General features: G+C 34.8%; 1 protein-coding gene across 4 annotated transcripts in view; it reads left to right on the top strand.

Moving 5' to 3' along the window:
* The window catches only part of ABCC13 (ATP binding cassette subfamily C member 13), a 93573-nt gene that overhangs the window by 23625 nt on the left and 48586 nt on the right, over window positions 1-21362 (top strand). For 3 of the 4 annotated variants that reach the window (XM_077994443.1, XM_077994444.1, NM_001032930.1), the window contains 8 exon segments: window positions 5612-5866; window positions 8265-8330; window positions 10376-10513; window positions 11753-11899; window positions 14432-14516; window positions 14613-14679; window positions 15044-15170; window positions 18929-19105. In XM_077994443.1, the coding sequence (XP_077850569.1) occupies window positions 5612-5866; window positions 8265-8330; window positions 10376-10513; window positions 11753-11899; window positions 14432-14516; window positions 14613-14679; window positions 15044-15170; window positions 18929-19105 (1062 nt within the window). 4 annotated transcript variants of the gene reach the window in all.

Below are 21362 nucleotides of genomic sequence, written 5' to 3'. Positions count from 1 at the left end.
GTTGAGTGGGACACTCCTATAGCAAAAGACAGGTTGAAAAGAGAAAAATAAAACAAGTTAATTTAATTAAATTTTACATCTTCAGAAGTAAGACCCAGCGATCCAGGGAAAACTGTCTATTCTTATGCTTAGGTTCTGTAAAGAATAGACAACAGTGTAGAAATGTGATCAGACAAAAGGGTATGATCCGATAGTAATGGACTGAGAGGAGAAGCCCAGCATGACCTTTCCACTCAGATTCCTCCTGGCCTCTCTGTAGAGTATTCCTTTCCCTGGATATTGGACAGGAGACTTCTGGAATGATGGTCTTCAAGAGAGAAGGGAAAAAGTGTTATCTCTCTGAGTTAAATGTTTTGTTTGTAGGGAGAGGGGTTCTAGTTCCTGTGACTCACTTTTGGGAAAAGGAAAGAAAGAGGAGGGGGAGACAAAAGGGCTGGAGAGGGTCAAAGAGACTTTGCTTCTGAGGCTTTCCCAGTGTTCTTCAGTTCCACGTGCTCAGCATGCCAAGGTGCCATATTTTGGGGTGTCATGTTCTGAGCCCCAACACCTTAAATGTAAAAACAGAACAGACTGAAGTAGAAATTAGAGCAAGCTGTTAGAAATAAAAAGGGAAACAAGTGTCATCGTTGAGTCTATTGCAAAGTGGGAATAGTGACTACAGGGGCTAGACCTTGTATAATTCCTTAGAGATTGTTTAAGATTAATTTGGGCTGAGCTGGACATGAAGCATTACAGGTCATTTTGCTCTGTTGGGCCACAATGGGGGCATGAAGTGGTTTTATGGATCTTGGAAAGCCAAGTACAAATTGAGCAGTAAATGGTAACTGAACTTGCAGCAGAGTTTAGCTCTGTAGAACTAGGTCCAAATACAGGATTAGAGGGGCTGTCCCGGTCCTAATTCTAGAGGCAGTATGTGCTGCCTCCAATATGGAATAAAGATACAGAAGAATCTAGAAACCGGTTTGAATGCTAACACTTGTTTTGGTATACAGTCCATATGGAACAGGATTTCATTCCATGATTAGAGCATTGGAGGGAGAGCAAATGGGAAAGTGCCACTTTTAAACCATCAGATCTCATGAGAACTCACTCATTACCATGAGAACAGCATAGGGGAAACTGCCTCCATCATCCAATCACCTCTTACCAGGTCCCTCCCTCACCACACAGGGATTATAATTCCAGATGAAATTTGGGTGGGGACACAGAGCCAAAGTATATGAGGGGTGAAGGTATCAGGATGTGCTTTGTTCCTTATCCATCCACAATTACTAGTGTAAGTTTGGAATAAAGTTCAGGGAATATCATTTTTAGGTTTGCAAGAAAGAACATGGGTCTCCTTTCACTTGATGACTTTAAGATTCTGTGACCTCAAAACTCCGATTCTGTTACCCCTTAGTTCACAGGTGCAAGCTGCATGGAAATTCTTGGAGACTAAAAACAAAACATGATTCCAAAGAAATCATTACATCTAAAAGATACCTTCACTTGTAGGCTGATCATAGTTCTATTCACAACAGCAAGGATATGGAATCAACCTCAGTGTCCATCAACAGATGATCAGATAAATAAAATGTGCTGTATATGTGTGTATACACACACACACACACACACACACACACACACCATGGAATACTCTCAGTCATAAAAAAGGAATGAAATCATGTCACACTTGCTGGATCATGGATAGAATTGGAGGCCATTATCTTAAGTGAAATAATTCAGAAACAGAAAGTCAAATACCACATGTTCTCACTTATAAGTAGAAGCTAAATAATGTGTACACATGGACATACAGAGTGAAATAATAGCTATTGGAGACTAGGATGGCTGGGTGGGTGGGTGGGGGTAAGGGATGAGAGATTATTTAATTGGGACAGTGTGCACTATTTGAGTGATGGCTACATTGAGAGCCCAGATGACACCATGAACCAATATAGCTATGTAACAAAACTGCATTTGTACCCCCTAAATCTATAAAATAAAAAATAAGAACTTTTTAAAAAAGAAGCATCAATTAGATCTGGGTTTAATATGGGCAGTCTGGGGGCATTCCTCCATTAAGCATTGTCCAATAGAGTTTTTGTGATTTTTTTAAAAAAGTTCTGTATTTGCATTGTACAGTATGGTAGACACTAACCACATATGGCTGCTGAGCCCGTGAAATGTAACTAGTGCAACTAAAGAAGTCCATTTTTAATTTTAATTACTTTAAATTTTAATGTAATAACTACATCTGGCTAGCGGCTACCATACTGGCTAGTATGGTGTCTACACTGTCTCCATTTGTACTTTAAAGATGTTATCTAACTTTAATTATGGTAATTATAAAATGCAAAAAAAAAAAAAAAAAAACCCAAAAACTGGTAAACATTTAGTCACATTCTTAAAGTAGAGATACTTAAGTATAGTCAGGAGAAGGAGAGACAGAATCCAAACCCTGCTCTTAGATTCAGAAAGAGAATCCCAGCATATTTATTGGCACAAAAGGGGTTGAAGAATGCATTCTTATAAGTGGTATGTGGTACCACCTTCAGCTTTACCCTTTCTCATACTTCTGGTTGAAGACCATTGGGATGGAAATTTTTGGAGCCCTTGCAGCTCTACATTAAATGATGTGTATTACTTGCAGCTAGGATGGTCAGGAAAAGTTTCATGGTTAATATTGCATGATGTGGGTCATGGAATAATGGAAGGATGCATTGCATGGGGTAAAGGCTCTGATGTTGGAATAACATAGAAGAAAAAAGGTACAGAAATGCGTACAAGGCCTGCTCAGACAATGGTGAGTAGATTAATTTGGCTTGAGACAATGTTTCATGTCCAGAATGGTGGGAGAGATAGTAAAGTCAGAAGGGATTGCTTAAAAAAAAACTTGAAAACTATATTTTTAAAATGGACCTCAATTCTATAGGACATTGGAACCCATTTGAGCCATAAGACAGATGATAGGACAAAAGGATTAAAAACAGATGAGACAGAAAAGAAGGAGACCCTTAGAGCTACTGCAATAATTCAAGAAATAAAGAAATGAAGAACTAGGGTCTTGGCATCGAGTCTAGAAAGTAACAAATATATAAGAAGAATGTGAAATTGCAAAACAAATTTCATTGTCAGTTTATAAAATGAAATATTAAGGACTGAACTAGTGATAATCAAGATTGTGGGGCTTGGAACTATATCTGGTTCATGTGAATTTTCTTAGAGCATAATTCAGTGAGGGAAATGAATGAAGTTTTTAAAACAGGTAAGTCACACAGCTTTATGTATGTGTGTGTGTGTGTGTATTAAGATTTATATGATATGAAAATACTGTAAAAAACAAATCTAAAACTTGGATAGAAGTTTAAATAACAGTTTCTTAGAAAAAGTGATTAGGTAACAAATGACCTGGTTAATTTTCATTTTGATTGAAGAGTACTTAGAAGCTTCTAAACTTTTAACATTGTTTTAGATTTCCTTTCTTTTCATCTGAATCATTTTTCCTCCTGTAACAGACTAAAGTACTTCCTACCAAACAATTCCAGAAATGTTACACCATCCACTGTAACTGGCCATATTACAGTACTCTTTCAAGTTGTTTCGTAAAACAAAAGGCAGCTTACATTGTATAATTTAGCAATAAATGGTAACTAAATTGCCCTTAGTGGATTGTGAATTTTGGCAGAAACAAATACTGAAAGAAATTTGAAAAATTGAAAAATTCCCCTAGTGTTAGAAATGCCATACAAATAACCTTCAATCTTATAATAACTTTCAGTATTTTCTCTAATAGTCTAAAGCAATTGAGTTTTTCTTCTATTATTGTAAAAAAACTTAACATGAAATGTATTATCTTAATACATTTTAAGTTTAAAATGCGTTTATTGTTAACTATAGGTGCAATATATTACAGCAGATCTCTAGAGCTTATTCGTCCTGGTTAACTAAAACTTTGTACCTGTTGAGTACTAACTTTCCAGTTTTCCCTTGCCCCCACCACCCTTGGAACCACCATTCCAGTCTTTGATTTTATGAAACTGACCATTTTAGATACCTCATATAAGCGAACTCATCCAGTATTTATTTTTCTGTGTCTAGCTTATTTCACTTAGCATAACATCTTAAGGTATATCCATATGGTCTCATATTGCAGAATTGTCTTCTTTTTTTAAGGCTGAATAGTCATTTATCCAAAGAAGACATATAAACGGCTAATGACATATACCTGGGTATATGTTCCTGGCTATAGGTTCCATTGTGGGCCCAACCTACTATATTCCAGATGGGCTTTTCCATTTTTTAAAAAAATTTATTGAATAGATAGATTTAGAGTGACTCCTGTATCTCATTTTCTCTTGCTATCCCCAAGTCTCAGTCCTGTCTCTCTTTAAATCAATGCAGGGAAGTTTTCATAAAATTTTTGATATATAAATGAAACTTTGTCCAGTTTCCAGTACAAATACAAATCTCCCACTACTTTTACAGTTGTTTATGTATTTCACTGGGAATTTTAAATGGATGAATAATTAGATAAATCTATTTCTATCCTCATCTTTTGTAAGAAGTTACCAATAATTATGCTTGGGGGTACTGGATTCAGTATACACATATTAAGTAGCACGCACTTGTGGAAAGTGAGAATTGGGAGTTGGAAGAAAAGATGTATTTGCATCTACTCTATGACACCTTTTGAGTACTTTCATCTCTAAGTTCCCATGGCCCTTATTGCTGTTTTTACACTTACAGCAAAAACTGTGTGTGTGTGTGTGTGTGTAGCTTTACAGATAGACTGTAATCACTTTGAGAAATAAAACTGTGTCCTTTTTAAATGGTCCACAATTTCAAGCATAAAACTATTCATCAGTGTTCATTAGATATTCATTGATGCATTTGTGTACTTTGCATTGATAATATTTAGATGGCTTAGCATTATGGGGACACAACCAAATGGAGGAGAGCCTTAATATATCTAGAAGAGATTTTTTTTTTTTTTTTTGGCAATTAACAAGTTATTGAGGGTTCTCTTTTTTGCTTCATCTTTTATTTTAAGTTCTGGAGTGCATGTGCAGGATAGGTGAACATGTGCTGCATGTGATTTGCTGCACAGATCAACCCATCACCTAGGTATTAAGCCCAGTGTCCTTTAGCTGTTCTTCCTGATGCTCTGCCCCCACCCCCATGACAAGTCCCAGTGTGTGTTGTTCCCCCATGTGTCCACATGTACTCATCGTTCAGCTCCCACTTATAAGTGAAAACATGTGGTGTTTGGTTTTCTGTTCCTGTGTTAGTGTGCTAAGGATAAAGGCTTCCAGCACCATCCATTTCCCTGCAAAGGACATGATCTCTTTCCTCTTTATGGCTGCATAGTATTCCATAAATTCTTATTGTTTGGAAACCCAAATGTTACTCTCTGCCAATAAACATTATTCTAAAACTATATACTTTAATCACTAATTATATTTCCTCCCCTAAAAATCATGTTTCTGTGTTTTATAATATCCCAGTACATAAATAACCTTGTACATTTTCCTAATTATATTAAACATTGATATTAAAAGTTACCATTATTTGACTATAAAGATGCCCCATAATCACAGAACTCTAAAATATTCTGCTTCTATTTTTATAGGCCCTACTTTTATCAAATGTTTCTCGACAAAAGTTTTCCACTGGGGAAATTATTAACTTGATGTCAGCGGATGCTCAGCAACTCATGGACTTGACAGCAAACCTCAATCTCCTCTGGTCTGCCCCTTTTCAAATCCTAATGGCCATATATCTCCTTTGGCAAGAGCTGGGCCCAGCAGTGTTAGCAGGGGTGGCAGTCCTTGTGTTTGTTATACCAATAAATGCTTTAGCTGCAACTAAAATAAAAAAGTTAAAGGTAAGAAAATGACTGCCTGATGTTACATGTGTCAAACAGGAGCTGAGTTTTTCTGACTTGAATGAACAATCACCATCTCGCTAATCATATAGAGAGAGTTATAAATGGAAATCATCCAATTTTATCATTTACTTATTCACTCAATCAGCATTGACCAAGCATGTATCCTATGTCAGCCAGTGTTCCAGGCACAGCAAGTACAGCAGTGAGGGGAACTGACAAGTCCAGCTCTCATGAGGGGTAGTGGAGGGGACAGACGTTAAGCAAGTAAATAAATAGATAGAAAACATTTGTATATGAAGAAGATTTAGTAAAGATACAGTGATGAAGAGACAAAGAATGCCATTTTACATTTAGGATCAGGAAAGTCCTCAGGAAGGGAATGGGATATCAACAGGGTGAAGGAGTAACTCATGTGGACGTCTGAGGAAAGACATGCCAAGCAAAGGGAAGGGTATGCATGCAGCCTGGAGGTAGGGGTATGCTTGGTTGTTTGAAAAGTGAGGTACTGCAGCAAGCAGACAGGAAATGCTTCACTAAATTAATGTTGATATTCTTCCTTTATAATCAGTCATTCATCTTACCATCAATATATGTTTTGACATTCCGCCATGTGTTAGACAGTGTGCGCTATGCTGTACTGTAAGAAATGGAGAAACCACAGAGTTCACTGCATTGAAGGAAATCACACTGCAATGAGATAGATGCTTTCACATGTTAAATTAACAGAGGCGGATGTATTGCTTATGAAAACATTTTATAATTTTAAACGGATCAAAGATTAACAATATATATTGACATGGAAATGTGTCAATCATATTTTAAAGCAAAAAGTAGATTAAATATATGCATGTATATCATGCATATATGTAGCTATATCATTGATCCATTATTAAAATGTGAATATACCTATACACATGTGTGTGATGGAGAGGTAAATAGATGAAGATACATAGCTATAAATATATTTGCATAAGCATAGAAGTAATCTAGAGATAAAGCATCAGTCTTTAAAGAATAGTTACCTGTAAAGTAGAATTAGACAGAAGGAGGGTACATTTTTACTTATTACTTTAATACCCCTAAGTGATTAAAACTTATATATAATTTTATATTTTTCTTAATTTTTCAAATAAAAGATGACTGATCTTTAAATATAAAAACTAGAAAATAGCGTATATTTATGAAGTAAAGGTACTTAGCATGCTAGTGTTTAGAATAACAGATTTGTTTATAATTATAACAAATACTTTTAACCAGTTTTTAAAAATATATTCTGGATTTTAAAAACTGCTATTTAAAGGCACATTATTAAGAATGCAAAAATCTTTTTTGAACCTTAGAGTCCTATAACCTTCAAAGAGATTTAAATATTATGTCCAAATACACTAGATAGAAAATATACCTTTAGGCTAGGCACAGTGGCTCACACCTGTAATCCCAGCACTTTGGGAGGCCGAGGTGGTGGATCACCTGAGGTCGGGAGTTCGAGACCAGCCTGACCAACATGGAGAAACCCTGTCTCTACTAAAATACAAGATTAGTCGGGTGTGGTGGCGCATGCCTGTAATATCAGCTACTCGGGAGGCTGAGGCAGGAGAATCGCTTGAACCTGGAAGGTGGAGGTTGCGGTGAGCCGAGATCATGCGATTGCACTCCAGCCTGGGCAAAAAGAGCAAAACTCCGTCTCAAAAAAAAAAAAAAAGAAAAGAAAAGAAAAGAAAATATGTCTTTAAATCACACACGATATTATTAGTATAAAATCTCACACAGAATATGATGGATATTAGCTCGTAAAAGCATTCTTCATAAGATATACAAATACTTATGACATATAACATAAAGTGCCAATGTTAATGGAGAAAACACTTAAGAAACGATACTCAAACAAGTATAAAATATTATAATTGTTAAATATTTGAATAAAAATACAATTGCATAACATTTATATAAAGAAAAGGAAGTGTATTTGAAAATATACATTTTAATTATTCTAATTCCCAAAGAACAAATAAAATTTATAGAGAGCCTTATTTTTATTCTTGTGACACTTCTGTTATAAGTATGTATATAAACAGTTAATGGAGTTTTTAGAAATGTGTTCTATCTTAGTAGAATGTGGGTGTTATTATTCAATTTTAAACAAATTATGTTTAAATACGTATTATATTTTCTACTTTTCTACTATTCTCCTGTTGGCTATGTTCAAGTTACCTATTTATAACTGTCTTCCAACACTGTCAATAGAATAATGTATAAATATTGTAAGATGCTTTTCTCCACTAAATCTTAAATAAAATAGAGAAAATAGAGCATATTTTAAAAATAGCTCTGGACATATCAGTAAAAGTATTACCAATTTTGTCAAATATTCTTTTATTTTCTTTCCATTAAATAGAAAAGCCAAAGAAAGAACAAAGATAAACAGATAAAGCTACTCAAAGAAATCCTACATGGAATTAAGGTAATATGAAAGGGATATGCCTTTGACCTATTTTGAGCATAGTAACACAGAGGAAGTTTGTAGTGTTCTCAGTATCTCAGAGTGATGACAGATAATAATTGTTGGCAGAAAATTTCAGATTTCAGATATTACAGGAATTCTTATCACTAAAATAACATTTAAATGCAAAGTCAAATAAAATGCAGCCATTTTCTTTTTGTTTCTCACACAAGTGAACACAAATATCCTAAAAGTCACAAAATATTACTTATTTTAAGGTATTGTGTTGAAAAGATGAGATGAGGCAGGCAAGAGTGGTCATAACACACCCATCAGTGTAAAGGCAGATTTATATAAGGGAAGTGATGAGGTGTCATTTAGTTTATTTTATGTGGGACACAAATGATCACATAAATGCTATTCTATAAATAGTATGTTGCAAATTATTTTTCTCTAGAAAAGCTGGGATAGTTTAAAAGTGAGAGCAGTCAGTATCCTTGGGATCTGATAACAGGTGTTATAGAACCTCTCTCTGACAATACTGATAATTGCTACCATTTATTAAATATTTTCCATGCATCAAATGCTGTGCTTATTCCTTTATATGTGTTTCCTCATGGAATTCTTATAAACCTCAAGAAAAAGATTTCCCATTTCTATCTTATTAACTAGGAAACCAAGACACTGAGCAGTTAAGGGTCAGGTTTAAATTTACAGAACCAGTGAGAGTGTATTAGAGTTCTCCACAGAAACAGAATCAATAGATTTCATATAGAGAGATACAGATATACAGAAATATGAAGAGAGATTTAAGAAACTGGCTCATCTGATTGTAGGGGCAGGCAAGTGTAATATCTGTAGAACAGGTGGGCAAACCGAAAATTCTAGCAGAAGTTGATGCTGCTATCTTGAATCTGAAGGCATTCTGGAGGCAGAATTCCTTCCCCACTGAGGAACCTCAGCGTTTTCTCTTAAGGCTTTCGACTGATTTGATAAGGTCCACTCATATAACAGAGGGTCATCTGTCTAACTCAGAGTTTAACTGATTGAAATGCTAACAGCATCTAATAAATACCTTCACAGAAATATCTAGACTCCTGTTTGAACAAACAACTGGGCCCCATAGCCAGTCAAGCAGTCGCATAAAATTAAGCATGACAGCTGGGCACGGTGGCTTAAGCCTATAATCCCAGCACTTAGGGAGGCCAAGGTGTGCAGATCACCTGAGGTCAGGAATTCGAGACCAGCCTGGCCAACGTGGAGAAACCCCGTCTCTACTAAAAATACGAAAATAGCTGGGCATGGTGGCTCATGCCTGTAATCCCAGCTACTTGGGAGGCTGAGGCAGGAGAATCGCTTGAACTGGGGAGGTGGAGGTTGCCGTGAGCTAAGATCATGCCATTGCACTCCAACCTGGGCAACAAGAGCAAAACTCCATCTCAAAAAAAAGAAAAAAAAAATTAAGCATCGCATAGAGCTGGAATTTGAATGTAAGTCAATTCACTCTAAAGTTTAATGCAATAAGCCAGTGTAGGATCCTATTTCCCCACATTTTCTGTCTCAGAAAATAGTTGACAATCTCAAAACGCTAATCAGCTTTCAGAGAATGGCTTGAAGTCCCAAAACATCTGTCGTGGAGAAACTGGAATGGCAGGGAGAAGAGTTTAGCTATAAAGAAAAAGGTAATAGACAGAAGTGAGAGTTGGATCAGCAGGAAGAGTGACAGAACTGAGCTAGACGGAAGCTGTCTATGGAGTTCTATGGAGTTCGTGCCTTACAGCTGGGATGTTGCCAGAGTCTGGCTCAGAAATAAGTTACTGGGGGTGGTGGGGACATAAGGCTGGGTGGTCATTCCCTCCTTCTGCTCTGCTCCACCCCCAAAATACCACAATTTAAGAAAATATTCTGATTCAGTCTAAGTGGAAGCAATGCAATTTTCTTCATGGTTGTACCATCATTTTTTATCCTCACAATTTTTTTTGTGTGTGTGTGTTACTTGTTTGTATGTGTGCATTTTTTTCTTCTATGATATAGATTGTCAGATAATTATTGTGACTCATTTACAGATCCTCAAACTTTATGCATGGGAACCCTCTTATAAAAATAAGATTATCAAAATTCGAGATCAGGAACTGAAATTTCAAAAATCAGCCAGGTATCTTACTGTATTTTCCATGCTGACATTAACTTGCATTCCATTCTTGGTAAGTGTATGTCATATTTCCTGTTTTTATTTTCAAATCTGATTTACAGATTTACCTCCAAATTACTTGGAATTAAGATGTATAAAGTTAAATATTATGTATCTGAATTAAAATTGTAAAGAAAATACATTCATTAACTTATGTGGATTAGAGAACAAAAGTTACAAAGAAAGGGAAAATACTGTATGTGTTTTCATTGATCTGTATTTTTTAGATATAATAAGATTTACTTCTCTGTAAATTTCTCAGAGATTTCATATATGCCTATATCTCTTAAAAACACAATCTACATTTCAGAATTTCATTCCAGTTTTAGAGCTTGATATGTATGACCGACTCCTTTTAAGCAGACTCAAAGGGCACATTATATGGAGGTGAGAAGAGAAGCAACATTTATTGAGTTGTTACTGAATGTCAGGAAAGTTACATACATTGCCTTTTTTTCAATCTCGCAATAATAAGGCATTATTTTTCTCATTTCACAAGACAAAATGGAAGTCCAGAGTAGTTGGAAACATCCTCAAAGTTACAAAATTAGTATTTAGAGGCGAACTGACATGAAGTGACATTATTTTCTTTCTATTACACCATGTAAACATTGGGAATCCCATGCTATTTTAACTAGAGTATAAATTGCCTTGAACTATGAAGCCATGGGCAAAAGCCAAAGGAAAAGCAAGCCACAGGTAACCGGAGCATCAATTTGAATCAAAGTTGCCACTCTATGTAGATAATTAATTTTTTTAAATTTCAACAAAAGTGAGTATTATGGAAGCAAATGCAATATTTACATTTGGAATACTTTGGTAAAACCATCCAAGATGTATTTGCTTAAGCCAGGACTATATATATGATAGTTAAGTCCATTCGCATGCATGAATGATTTTTTTCTGCCTTTTCTAAATGAAACTTATAAGAACAAATATAAATCTTAAACATGATTTATTCATATCTTCCTCAGTTAATCTTATGACACAAAGAAAGAATAATTATTATATATATGTCAGAATGTATGCAACTGGAAAATAAGTTTACATAAAACTTCTGAATTTTAAAGAAAAGATGAACTGGTTTACAATATAAATGGTAATAATAACTGTGGTAAGGGTATAACATCTTAAAAGAAAAACGCTGGAAACAAAATTATTTAGATTTTATTTTCTAATTTTGGGGACTGTAACTAATAATGTTATCAGTAGAAATTTGAAGAAAGTAACACAACACATCTCTATTTTTTAGGTGTCCCTGGCAACCTTGTGTGTCTATTTCTTACTGGATGAAGGAAACATTTTAACAGCCACTAAAGTGTTCACATCAATGTCTTTGTTTAATATTTTAAGGATTCCTCTGTTTGAGTTACCAACCGTGATCTCAACTGTGGTCCAGGTACATACAGAATACCTTAAACTAGGAGTTATTCCTTTACAGGAATCTATGGTTTGGGACATTTTATTTCTTCATCTTTTTAATTTTATTTTATTTCACTTTATGTGGTTGTTTAACACTGCATTCAAAATTAGTTTTCCTGAATTAATGAGTAATAGAGAACATTATAGAATAAAAATGAATCATGTCTTGCTTGCTTGTGCTTTTTTCCCATCAAAGTGACTTTTAAATACTTCAATATGTTATTTTGTTTTCTTGTTAAGTGTTAGGTTCTCTACTTAGCATTTTTAAAGCTGGTGTTAGCCACTATGCCGTCATAGGATTCATTTCCTGTTTCCAACGGAAAAGTTATAATTAGGTGCTTTGTATGAAACTGGATAGAATGTTTTTCCAGGGTTCAGCAGCATTTCATCTATACTGAATGAATAAGCAGGGAGAAAAGCACATTGATAATATCAGTCAGCCAACAAGCCATGTGTGAGATGTCTGGGTCTGCCTGCTTTTAGTTGTAATCTCCAGTTCCTGGAGGCTGTTTAGATACTAGATACAATGAGTAGATGGATGCTAAAGCCACAGGAAACCCAGAAAAGTTCCTTGATCCTTTTGCCCTGAGATTTATGGTTACATTTTTTGGATATCAGGTTTGGCCATCCTCCATTCAATTATTTTCCTCAAGTCTGGATTCATAAACAAAGTGAATATTTGCTTATTGGAATCATCCTTTAATTTAAGAACTTTACTCTTTAAAACATATTACTTGAATAAGGAGTAACATAATTGAATAGTAAAAACCAATTAAGCCATTTTTGTTACATCACATCTTTTTTCATGTTATTTTTCTTAAAATAACCAACAGAGGGCGTAGAAGAACCGCTGATGTGATCCTTTTAGCATTTGATTTCGTAGCACGCTTCTCATAAAGAAAATGTCAGTTCTTAGAGTAACAGTTTTGTTCTAGTTTTGCAATTAGAATCTAGCTAAAGGTCCGATATCAAAGCCTTTTCCAATTGCTAGCAGTACTGTGCTACCTTCATTTAAGGAGACATTTTTCCAAAATGGAAAAACAGAAAAAGCTAGCTGTATATTCTGATTTGCCACACTTGGTAAACAAAACCACAGCCCAATTACATCTTATGTGCTAACGATACAAGTCCCCTAACACAAAGTAAATAAAAATGTACTAGAAATTTTATGTAAGTCAGTTTTCCGAAAACAATGTAATTTTATTTCTCCTAATGTAGCTAAACATTTTATAGCTATTTTACTACATTACAATTTCCTGTTACTATAATTGAATATTATTATTGTCAACATTATAGTTTTGTTTATCATCAGTAGCAGAATTCACTCACCAATCTTAAAGTTGCTTTTAAAACTTTATTTTTCTATATCACAAGGAAATATTACCTCACACCTGTTAGGATGGCTAGTATCAAAAAGTCAAAGAATAACAAGTGTTGGCAAGGATGTCAAGAGAAGGGAACCCTTGTATACTGTTGGTAGGAACATAAATTGGTACATCCGTTATGGAAAACAGTATAGAAGTTCCTCAAAAAATTCAAAATAGAACTACCATATGAGATGGAAATCCCACTTATGGGAAAATATCCGAGGGAAATAAAATTACTATGTTGAAAAGATATATGCACTACCATGTTCATTACAGCATTATCAGGAGCCAACATGTAGAAACAACCTAAGTGGCCACTGGCAGAAAAATTGATTAAAAAAATATACAAACAATATAATAGTATTCAACATGGCAGAATATTATACTAAGTGAAATAAACTAGGCACAAAGAGACAAATACTCTATTATCTCACTTATATGTGAAATCTAAAAAAGTCTAACTTATGGAAGCAGAGTGAAGAAAAGTGCTTATTAGGGCTCAAGGGTGACACTGGGGTGGGGTGGGGTGAATGAGATGTCAATCAAAGATTACAAACTTCCAGTTATAAGATGAATATGTTCTGGAGACCTAATGTACAGCATGATAACTATGGTTAATGATAGTGTATTGTATACTTGAAAATTGCTAAGAGAGTAGATGGTAGGTATTCATATACACAGGAAAATAAAGGTGTCTACAGGAGGCGATACATAATCTAATTAGCTGGATTGTGGTAATCATTTCAAAATGTGCACGTGTATAAAAATCATGTCATATACCTTAAATACGTATAATTTTTCTCAATTATACCTCAAAGAAGTTGGGAAAAAATCAATCTTTCTGTAATTATTAAGAGTTTTTATGGCTTTTCTAGAATAATATATAGGATTTTCATTTCTTTTTCTCATACCTTTCAGCCTAGATGACATTAGTTTTGATCTTTGATTCTTGAAACTGCCCTTTGTCTTTAGGAATGAATGTATTTATAGCATTAAATCAATTCAAACTATGCTTGATATATTTATCTCAATATCTTTAATCTGCATAAAAATTCTACTCAGGCTGTAAAACATAATAAACATTTTTTAGTTTAAGTTCTACTTGAACCCCAGATAAATTCCATCTGTGCTTATTTTGATAGACAAAGATATCCCTGGGGCGTTTGGAAGACTTTCTCCACACTGAGGAGCTTCTTGCTCAAAATATTGAAACAAACTATATAGGAGGTCAGCACTTCCTCTTTGCATTCATTACTTACTTGACTTCTGGGTTGAAGGTAATTGGTTCTAAAATGCATCATTGTATATTTTTTTCTTCCTTAGATCATGCTATTGAGTTTACAGATGCTTCTTTCTCCTGGAATAAAACAGGAATGCCAGTTCTAAAAGAGTAAGTCGTGGTTTGGAGAATTTTTTTTAATGTTAATATTGGGTTCTAAAATGCTCCGTATTTTTATTTCTTAGAGGTTTTAAATAAGATTAATATACTGAAATTAATAAGACTTTTAACCTCTCACTTCACCTTTCATTTTCATGGTGATCTTGCTGTCCTTTTTTCTATTATTTCTTCTACCTGCAGCATTTTATTGTTCATTTGTTTGCATTTTGGAAGGGTAGGTGTTTGTAGAAAAAGGTGAAAAGCGACGATTTCAGGGATGATGCTAAGTGCTGCACACAGTGACTTATCTAGGAATAGATTTTTAAAACAACCGTAAAAAGAATCTCCTATATTGTCTCCCTTTCTTCTCATGCAGCTTGAACATAAAGATCCCAGAAGGAGCTTTAGTGGCTGTTGTAGGGCAAGTTGGGTCTGGAAAATCATCCATGCTTTCTGCCATTCTGGGGGAAATGGAGAAACTTACCGGAGTAGTCCAAAGAAAGGTAAAATAAAAAATACATTCTTTCAACATCTTCTAATGTAACAAGCTATAGCCAACTTGTCATTAGTGTCAATAAGAATTTATCAAGCTGAATTGAAGATGCAAGCCTTTAATGGGCATTTCCAGTTTATAACAAACATTTCAATTTCCATAGAAATTGATTAACTATGGGTGGATTAATAACAGAATTCTGTTCTCCAAATACTTCAGCAAATCATTTGTAAATGCTTATGGTAATTGTTTGATGATATTAACTGAATTGCAACCAATTATAGAGAAATGAATGTGATTTATATTGTAATTTGATTAGGTTTCTATTTATTATTCAGCAAGGTTCCCTAAGTAATTACAGCCATTTCATTTCTAAGAAGTCTTGTAGCCACTCTCGGGTAGGATCTTTGACCAAAAAGAAACTTCAGAAAAATAAAGTTATTAATAACTTACATTTAAGATTCAGCATTAGGACCATGAAGAGATCTACTCTTGACTAATTGTTCTATTCTTAAAGGTCAATACGAATAAGAATTGAACAAGTTCTTAATCAGCTCTCTCTTTTTGAAACAGTAGACTACCCAATGAACTTTTCCTTAGATGTAATCAACTCTTAGGTAAAACACTTAAGTAGCTCAATCTTTCCTTCTTACCTGTGACAAGATGAACAAGCTCTATGTATCTGAGATCAGCATCTCTTCACTGTATTATTTTTTCTTTCCTCTCTGGGAAAAATCAACTCTAACTCCTTTTATTTTTCCTCACATCTTTCTTTCTACCTTTATATCTTTCCTGATTCCAGTCCTTTGGTGACTATTTTTTGTTATTCTTTTTTATCTCGGCATGACTGTTACCTAGTCTAGGGCCAAATATGATTCCTGTGACTTTTTCTGATAAGATTGCACTTAATGAGCACCACTGTTTTTAAACCTTAAGTATACTATCTTTGTAGCACTATGCTGTTTGTAGCAATTGCAATTAGCCATTTCTCTGCAGTTCAGGATAGCTGTACCTTTTACTTGGGTGCACATTACAAACATAATAAGTGTCATATTAATTTCATTTTTATTATGTTTTTTTCAGCTATTTCACTAAGCAATTACTGAGCCTATGCTATGTGCCAGAGAAGTAAACGTGAATAAGATATGCCCCTCTTCTTTCAAAGGTCATAGTGTAGTGAGGGAAATACCATAATCAATGATAAAAAGGTCTAAATCAGATATGAAAAATGAATTGAGGCATAAAAAACAACAAATTCTGCTTCAAAGAGTTCGAAAAAGAATCCAAAAGGAGGTCGCCCTTTATTTGATATTGAAAAATAATTAGAAATTGATAAAGATAAAAATAATGTCGATTCTAGATTTCACTTAATTCATTAATAATAGTAATAAGCTGAAAAGGCTGGGGTGAGAATTGCATAGGATAATGTGCACAGACCTAGCCTAGCTCCTCTCTATGAATATGTAGGATGATCATCATCTTTATTACGACTGTTGAGCCTCTCAAAATAAGATTTAAGGATTATTTCTGATATCTTTGAATGTTTTTAATTAAGAAGGTGTTCATAGCGATGAAACAAACTGTAATAATGCCATTATTAGTGGTAAAACAGAGAGGATATTCCTTGTTTATTTTAAATTACTGATGCCCAAGAAAAAGTATATTATCTGTTTTTATAACTGGTCATTGGCCTTCAGGAAGCTTTTGGCCTGGATCAATGGCAGGATTTGAAGTATCACATTCTGAATTATTTCCCCAAATACTTTTTATTCAGAATTTATATCATCCTGATTATCTCTATTGAAGTAAAATTAACATTATAGTGGCATTTTCAAAGTGCTTTTGTGTGCACTTTCTATTTTTCAGTTTTTCAGATGATTACTTTTTTGAGGCATATTTTAATCCACAATATTCAAACTCTAAAACTGCCTATTGTCGCTAAACTTTCTCTGTAGACTCCCTACTCTTTTCAGTATCAAAAGCTCACACCAGGCACCGTTCATGAAAAGGATTCAATGTTCAGTGTTCTGTGGCAGAAACATCAGAGATTTGGAGACCATTTTTGAATTCACAAAACTTCTATTATAGTTTCATTATTAAGAATGAAACAAAATGTTTTCATTTGTATGTGAAAGGAAATAATAAAAGCGAACATTTACATCTCTATGAAAATTGTAGTTTCTGTTTTCTCATGTTCTTCAGTCTCTTCTCCTTTGTTTTTCATCCTGTGCACTGCTCAACTTGTTTAATACATAGCAAGTATTCAAAATATCGACCACTCACATGCTGATTTAATATGCAATTCAAAGCACAGTTTAGATTATTCACTTCACAAGGCAATTTGAGAACAATTCCTTTTGTGTTCAAGATCAGGTCAGATCAGAACTATATTGTTTTTGATCAAAAGCCATTCTGTGTCTTACATACTCAACAAAGAAGAATTACAAGTTAATCTTTGATCTTTAAAGTAGCAGGTAGAAATCAAAAGGCTAATAATGGTTGCACATGTGTGTATATCAGAAAGTACTTTAAGTGGCTGGTATTGTTATAGAGTATGGAGTACTTAAAATACTGAATCAGTGTTTGAATGGAGTCCATAGGGTAGATTGAAAGGTAGGCCACTAGTGCAAATACTGTGGGTTCTTTTTCTAGAAAAGAAGGGTTAGTTGAGAAGATATTTTATGCAGCAGACTGTCATATATTTAAAAATCATTTCAAGGTATAAAATCATAAAACATAAATTTGGGAGCAGTGGTTAATGTATAATACACGGAGATTTGCCACCCAGATCCTCCTACTAGTTAGGACTTCTACAAGTCCCAGCTGTGGGAGTATGAACAGGAAGTCATCTCCTTCAAGGTTGGCCTGGACTTCAGATAGTGGCCTGTCCCAGGGTCTCACTTTTGCTCAGCCTGACTTGGGACAGCTCTGATGACCAATTCTCTTCCATGGCTCTCCGGAGGATTGGCCAAAGTTTTCTTGGTTCTGCATCACATCCGCATCTGTGGCTTCTCCCTCTGCCTAATCTTCCCTCCTCCTTTCCTTCCACAGGGGTTGATCCCAAACAAACAACTTGGACCCCAAAATCTGATTCAGTGTTACAGACTGAATTGTGTTCCCCCAAAATTCATGTGTTGAAGTTCTAATTCCCAGTACCTCAGAATGTGACTGTATTTGGACACAGGGTCTTTAAAGAGCTAGTTAAGTTAAAACAAGTTCATTAAGGTGGGTCCTAATTCAGTATCACTGGTGTCCTTATAAGAGGAATTAGGACACACACACACACACACACACACATGGAGAGAGAGAGACCATGTGAAACACGAGAAAATTACAATCATCAACAAGCTGAAGAGAGTGGCCTCAGTAGAAATCAACCTTGCTAACACCTGATTTCAAACATCTAGCCTCCAGAATTGTGAGAATAAATTTCCATTGTTTAAGCCACCCAGTCCATGGTATGTTGTTATTGCAACTCTAGCAAACTAACACACTCAGCATCTGCTTCCAGAGAATACCACTTTAGACAGATAATTGAGATAGAAGCTACAGTGAAAGTAAATAAGAAGCACAAAGTAACTCATTTGGAGGAAATTCCAGTAAAACATACATGATCTATGTAATTATATGTATCCATATTAAATTTTTTCTTTCTGTTTTAAAACTAAAGAAGGCAAAACTATGGACTAAATATGTTCCTTTACTGTGATGCATGCAACTTCTCCTTTTCTCTAGTTAAGAATTTTTTTTAACCTCTTTCTTTTTTAGGGTTCTGTGGCTTATGTTTCTCAGCAGGCCTGGATTCAGAATTGCATTTTGCAAGAAAACATTCTCTTTGGCTCCATCATGAAGAAAGAGTTTTATGAGCAAGTATTGGAAGCCTGTGCTCTCCTTCCAGATTTGGAGCAGTTGCCAAAGGGAGATCAAACTGAGATTGGAGAAAGAGTAAGGGAACTGTAATTTATCACATAAAGAAATATAATCCCATTCAGCTTGCTAATAAAATGTTTATGCCTTTTTCTTGAAGTCTCGAAGAGCTATACAACTATAATTTTTAAAAATTATTATGTAATTCCTATATAAGAGATGGCGATATTAAGGACAAGTAATTATTTACAATTGACTGTTTGGAAAAGATTAAAAATCAGTCGGAAATTCTGTTGTTAGTATCCACTTAGGGGAATAAAAGCCCATTCATTAGACCATCAAAATTTTGTTTTGATGGCTGGCACAATGCAGTTCACTTTCTAAAGAGTGACTAATAGTTTTGTTTGTACCTGTATCTCTAGTGTGCAAAGTCAAGGCTAGAACAGGAGCAAAAGAGCACCAATCTCCAGCAGTAGCACCCGAGTCTAGGTTCTAAAGAAGCTCTGAAAACAACACTGTTATGAATGTGCCTTCTCCACGTTTGCTCATTCCTGCTTAAGTGGAACTTGTTCCCCAATTATCTCTCTTTGTTCTATTTCATTTTCATTGTGTTAGTAAATAGTCATTACTCTGCTCAGTGTTTTGGATTTAAAAATACATATATATATATATCATGAGCCAAAGTATGAACCCCGAGAGATTATCTCCAACCCCTGACTAAAATCTGCATTAATTAAACATGAATGCAAAAGTAGCCTCTGCCTGCAATTCATGTGTGCTCTAAAGATGAATAAATAATCCTTACTGAGTGCTTTGAATCTCTGAAAAGAGTGAGCATAACATTGTTAGACATTTTTACACCTGCCCTCATGTTATCTAATAAGTCCATTATAGAAATTAATACAAGAAATACATAACAAAATTGTAGAATGTAGAAATATGTAAAATCCAGGATGAGCCAGAATTTACCTTGTAACTAGAATTACTTCATTTATAATCTATAACTTTACAGATGTATTTTCTCAATAGTTTTAAATAGGTTTATTTTTTCCAACCCTTGGATTTCTTCTTGCATCTTCACCATCTCTAAGCAAAATGATTCCATAGCTAAAAGGCAGACATGTGAATTCTTCTTCAAACTTGTTAACACATGTTGAACAAGATGCTGATAAACCCAATCTCTAAAAGTATGAAATATCTGATATTTTGTAACTGTAAAAATCTTAAACAGGGAAACAAATCCAAACTAACAAGTATAGACTTAATATAGGCATTAAATGCTATTGCCATTTATAATGTCTTATTTTTATGATTAAATTTATCCCAATCTGCATTTGAACTTTACACATGCAACTGAATATTTCAAAAGGAAATCTGTTTATAGGTGCTTAAGAGACAATAAAGACAATGACTGTAGACTTTTCGCCTACTTGTATTCATCTTTTCTTTTGGCATTCTTCATTTGACCACATTTATTAATTTTTATATGCCCTTATTCTGCTATGGGGTACACAGTGGTGAGTGAGAGATCTACCACTCTGCCTTCAGGGATTTGCAGTCTGGTGCACCTCTGCCAATAACATTCATCAGTTGTCTTTATCAATATTTATTAATCACCTAGTGTTAGACACCGGGTGTCAAGAACACAAGGATTAACTAGGTAGGGGCTCATAGGCTAGTGAGAGAGACTGAGATAAATATTGCCAATTCTAGCAATGGGATGCATACACAAAGTGCAGCAAGACAGGAAGGGAGGGAATGAATCTCTGCACTTGGGACACCTAATGGAAGTTGCCTTCAGAGGACATTTCAGTGTGAGTAGCCCTTAAGTTAAAACAGAAGGATGTGGTCTCCCAAGCAGAGTGAATAGCCTCTTCCCGGTAGGAAAGACCAGGTTAGTCTGCTTGGCAAACCACAGTCACTTGAAGGCAACATTGGGAGAGTGGTGAAGAGATGAGTTAACGCCAGAATACAAGCATCTTAGATCTATACGAAATAATTTGTTGTTTTTGCTGTTGCTCATGAGTGATGAAAAGAGGGAGCTGTGGATATCCAAGGTTTTTGTGCAAGATGATGACATAATTACAGAAAAAGTGATGACAAGGTAGAGGGGTGAATTGGAAAGAAGAGTAACTGCGTGATAATAGCTAATGTTGATTGTATCCATACTCAGTGTTGAATTTTTCCTAAAATTTTTACTCTAATCTTATTGAATGCTCCCAACAAACATACAACTTAGGTGCTATTATAAGCATAGGAACACACACATATTACATTCCTTTATGTGCGTGTATATGAGTGTGTGGGAGGAGGGTGTATAATGCCTATCCCCCTT

The sequence above is a fragment of the Macaca mulatta genome, chromosome 3 (genome assembly GCF_049350105.2).
Source record: "Macaca mulatta isolate MMU2019108-1 chromosome 3, T2T-MMU8v2.0, whole genome shotgun sequence".
NCBI lineage: Eukaryota > Metazoa > Chordata > Mammalia > Primates > Cercopithecidae > Macaca > Macaca mulatta.
This window is presented reverse-complemented; position numbering and strand designations above follow the sequence as displayed.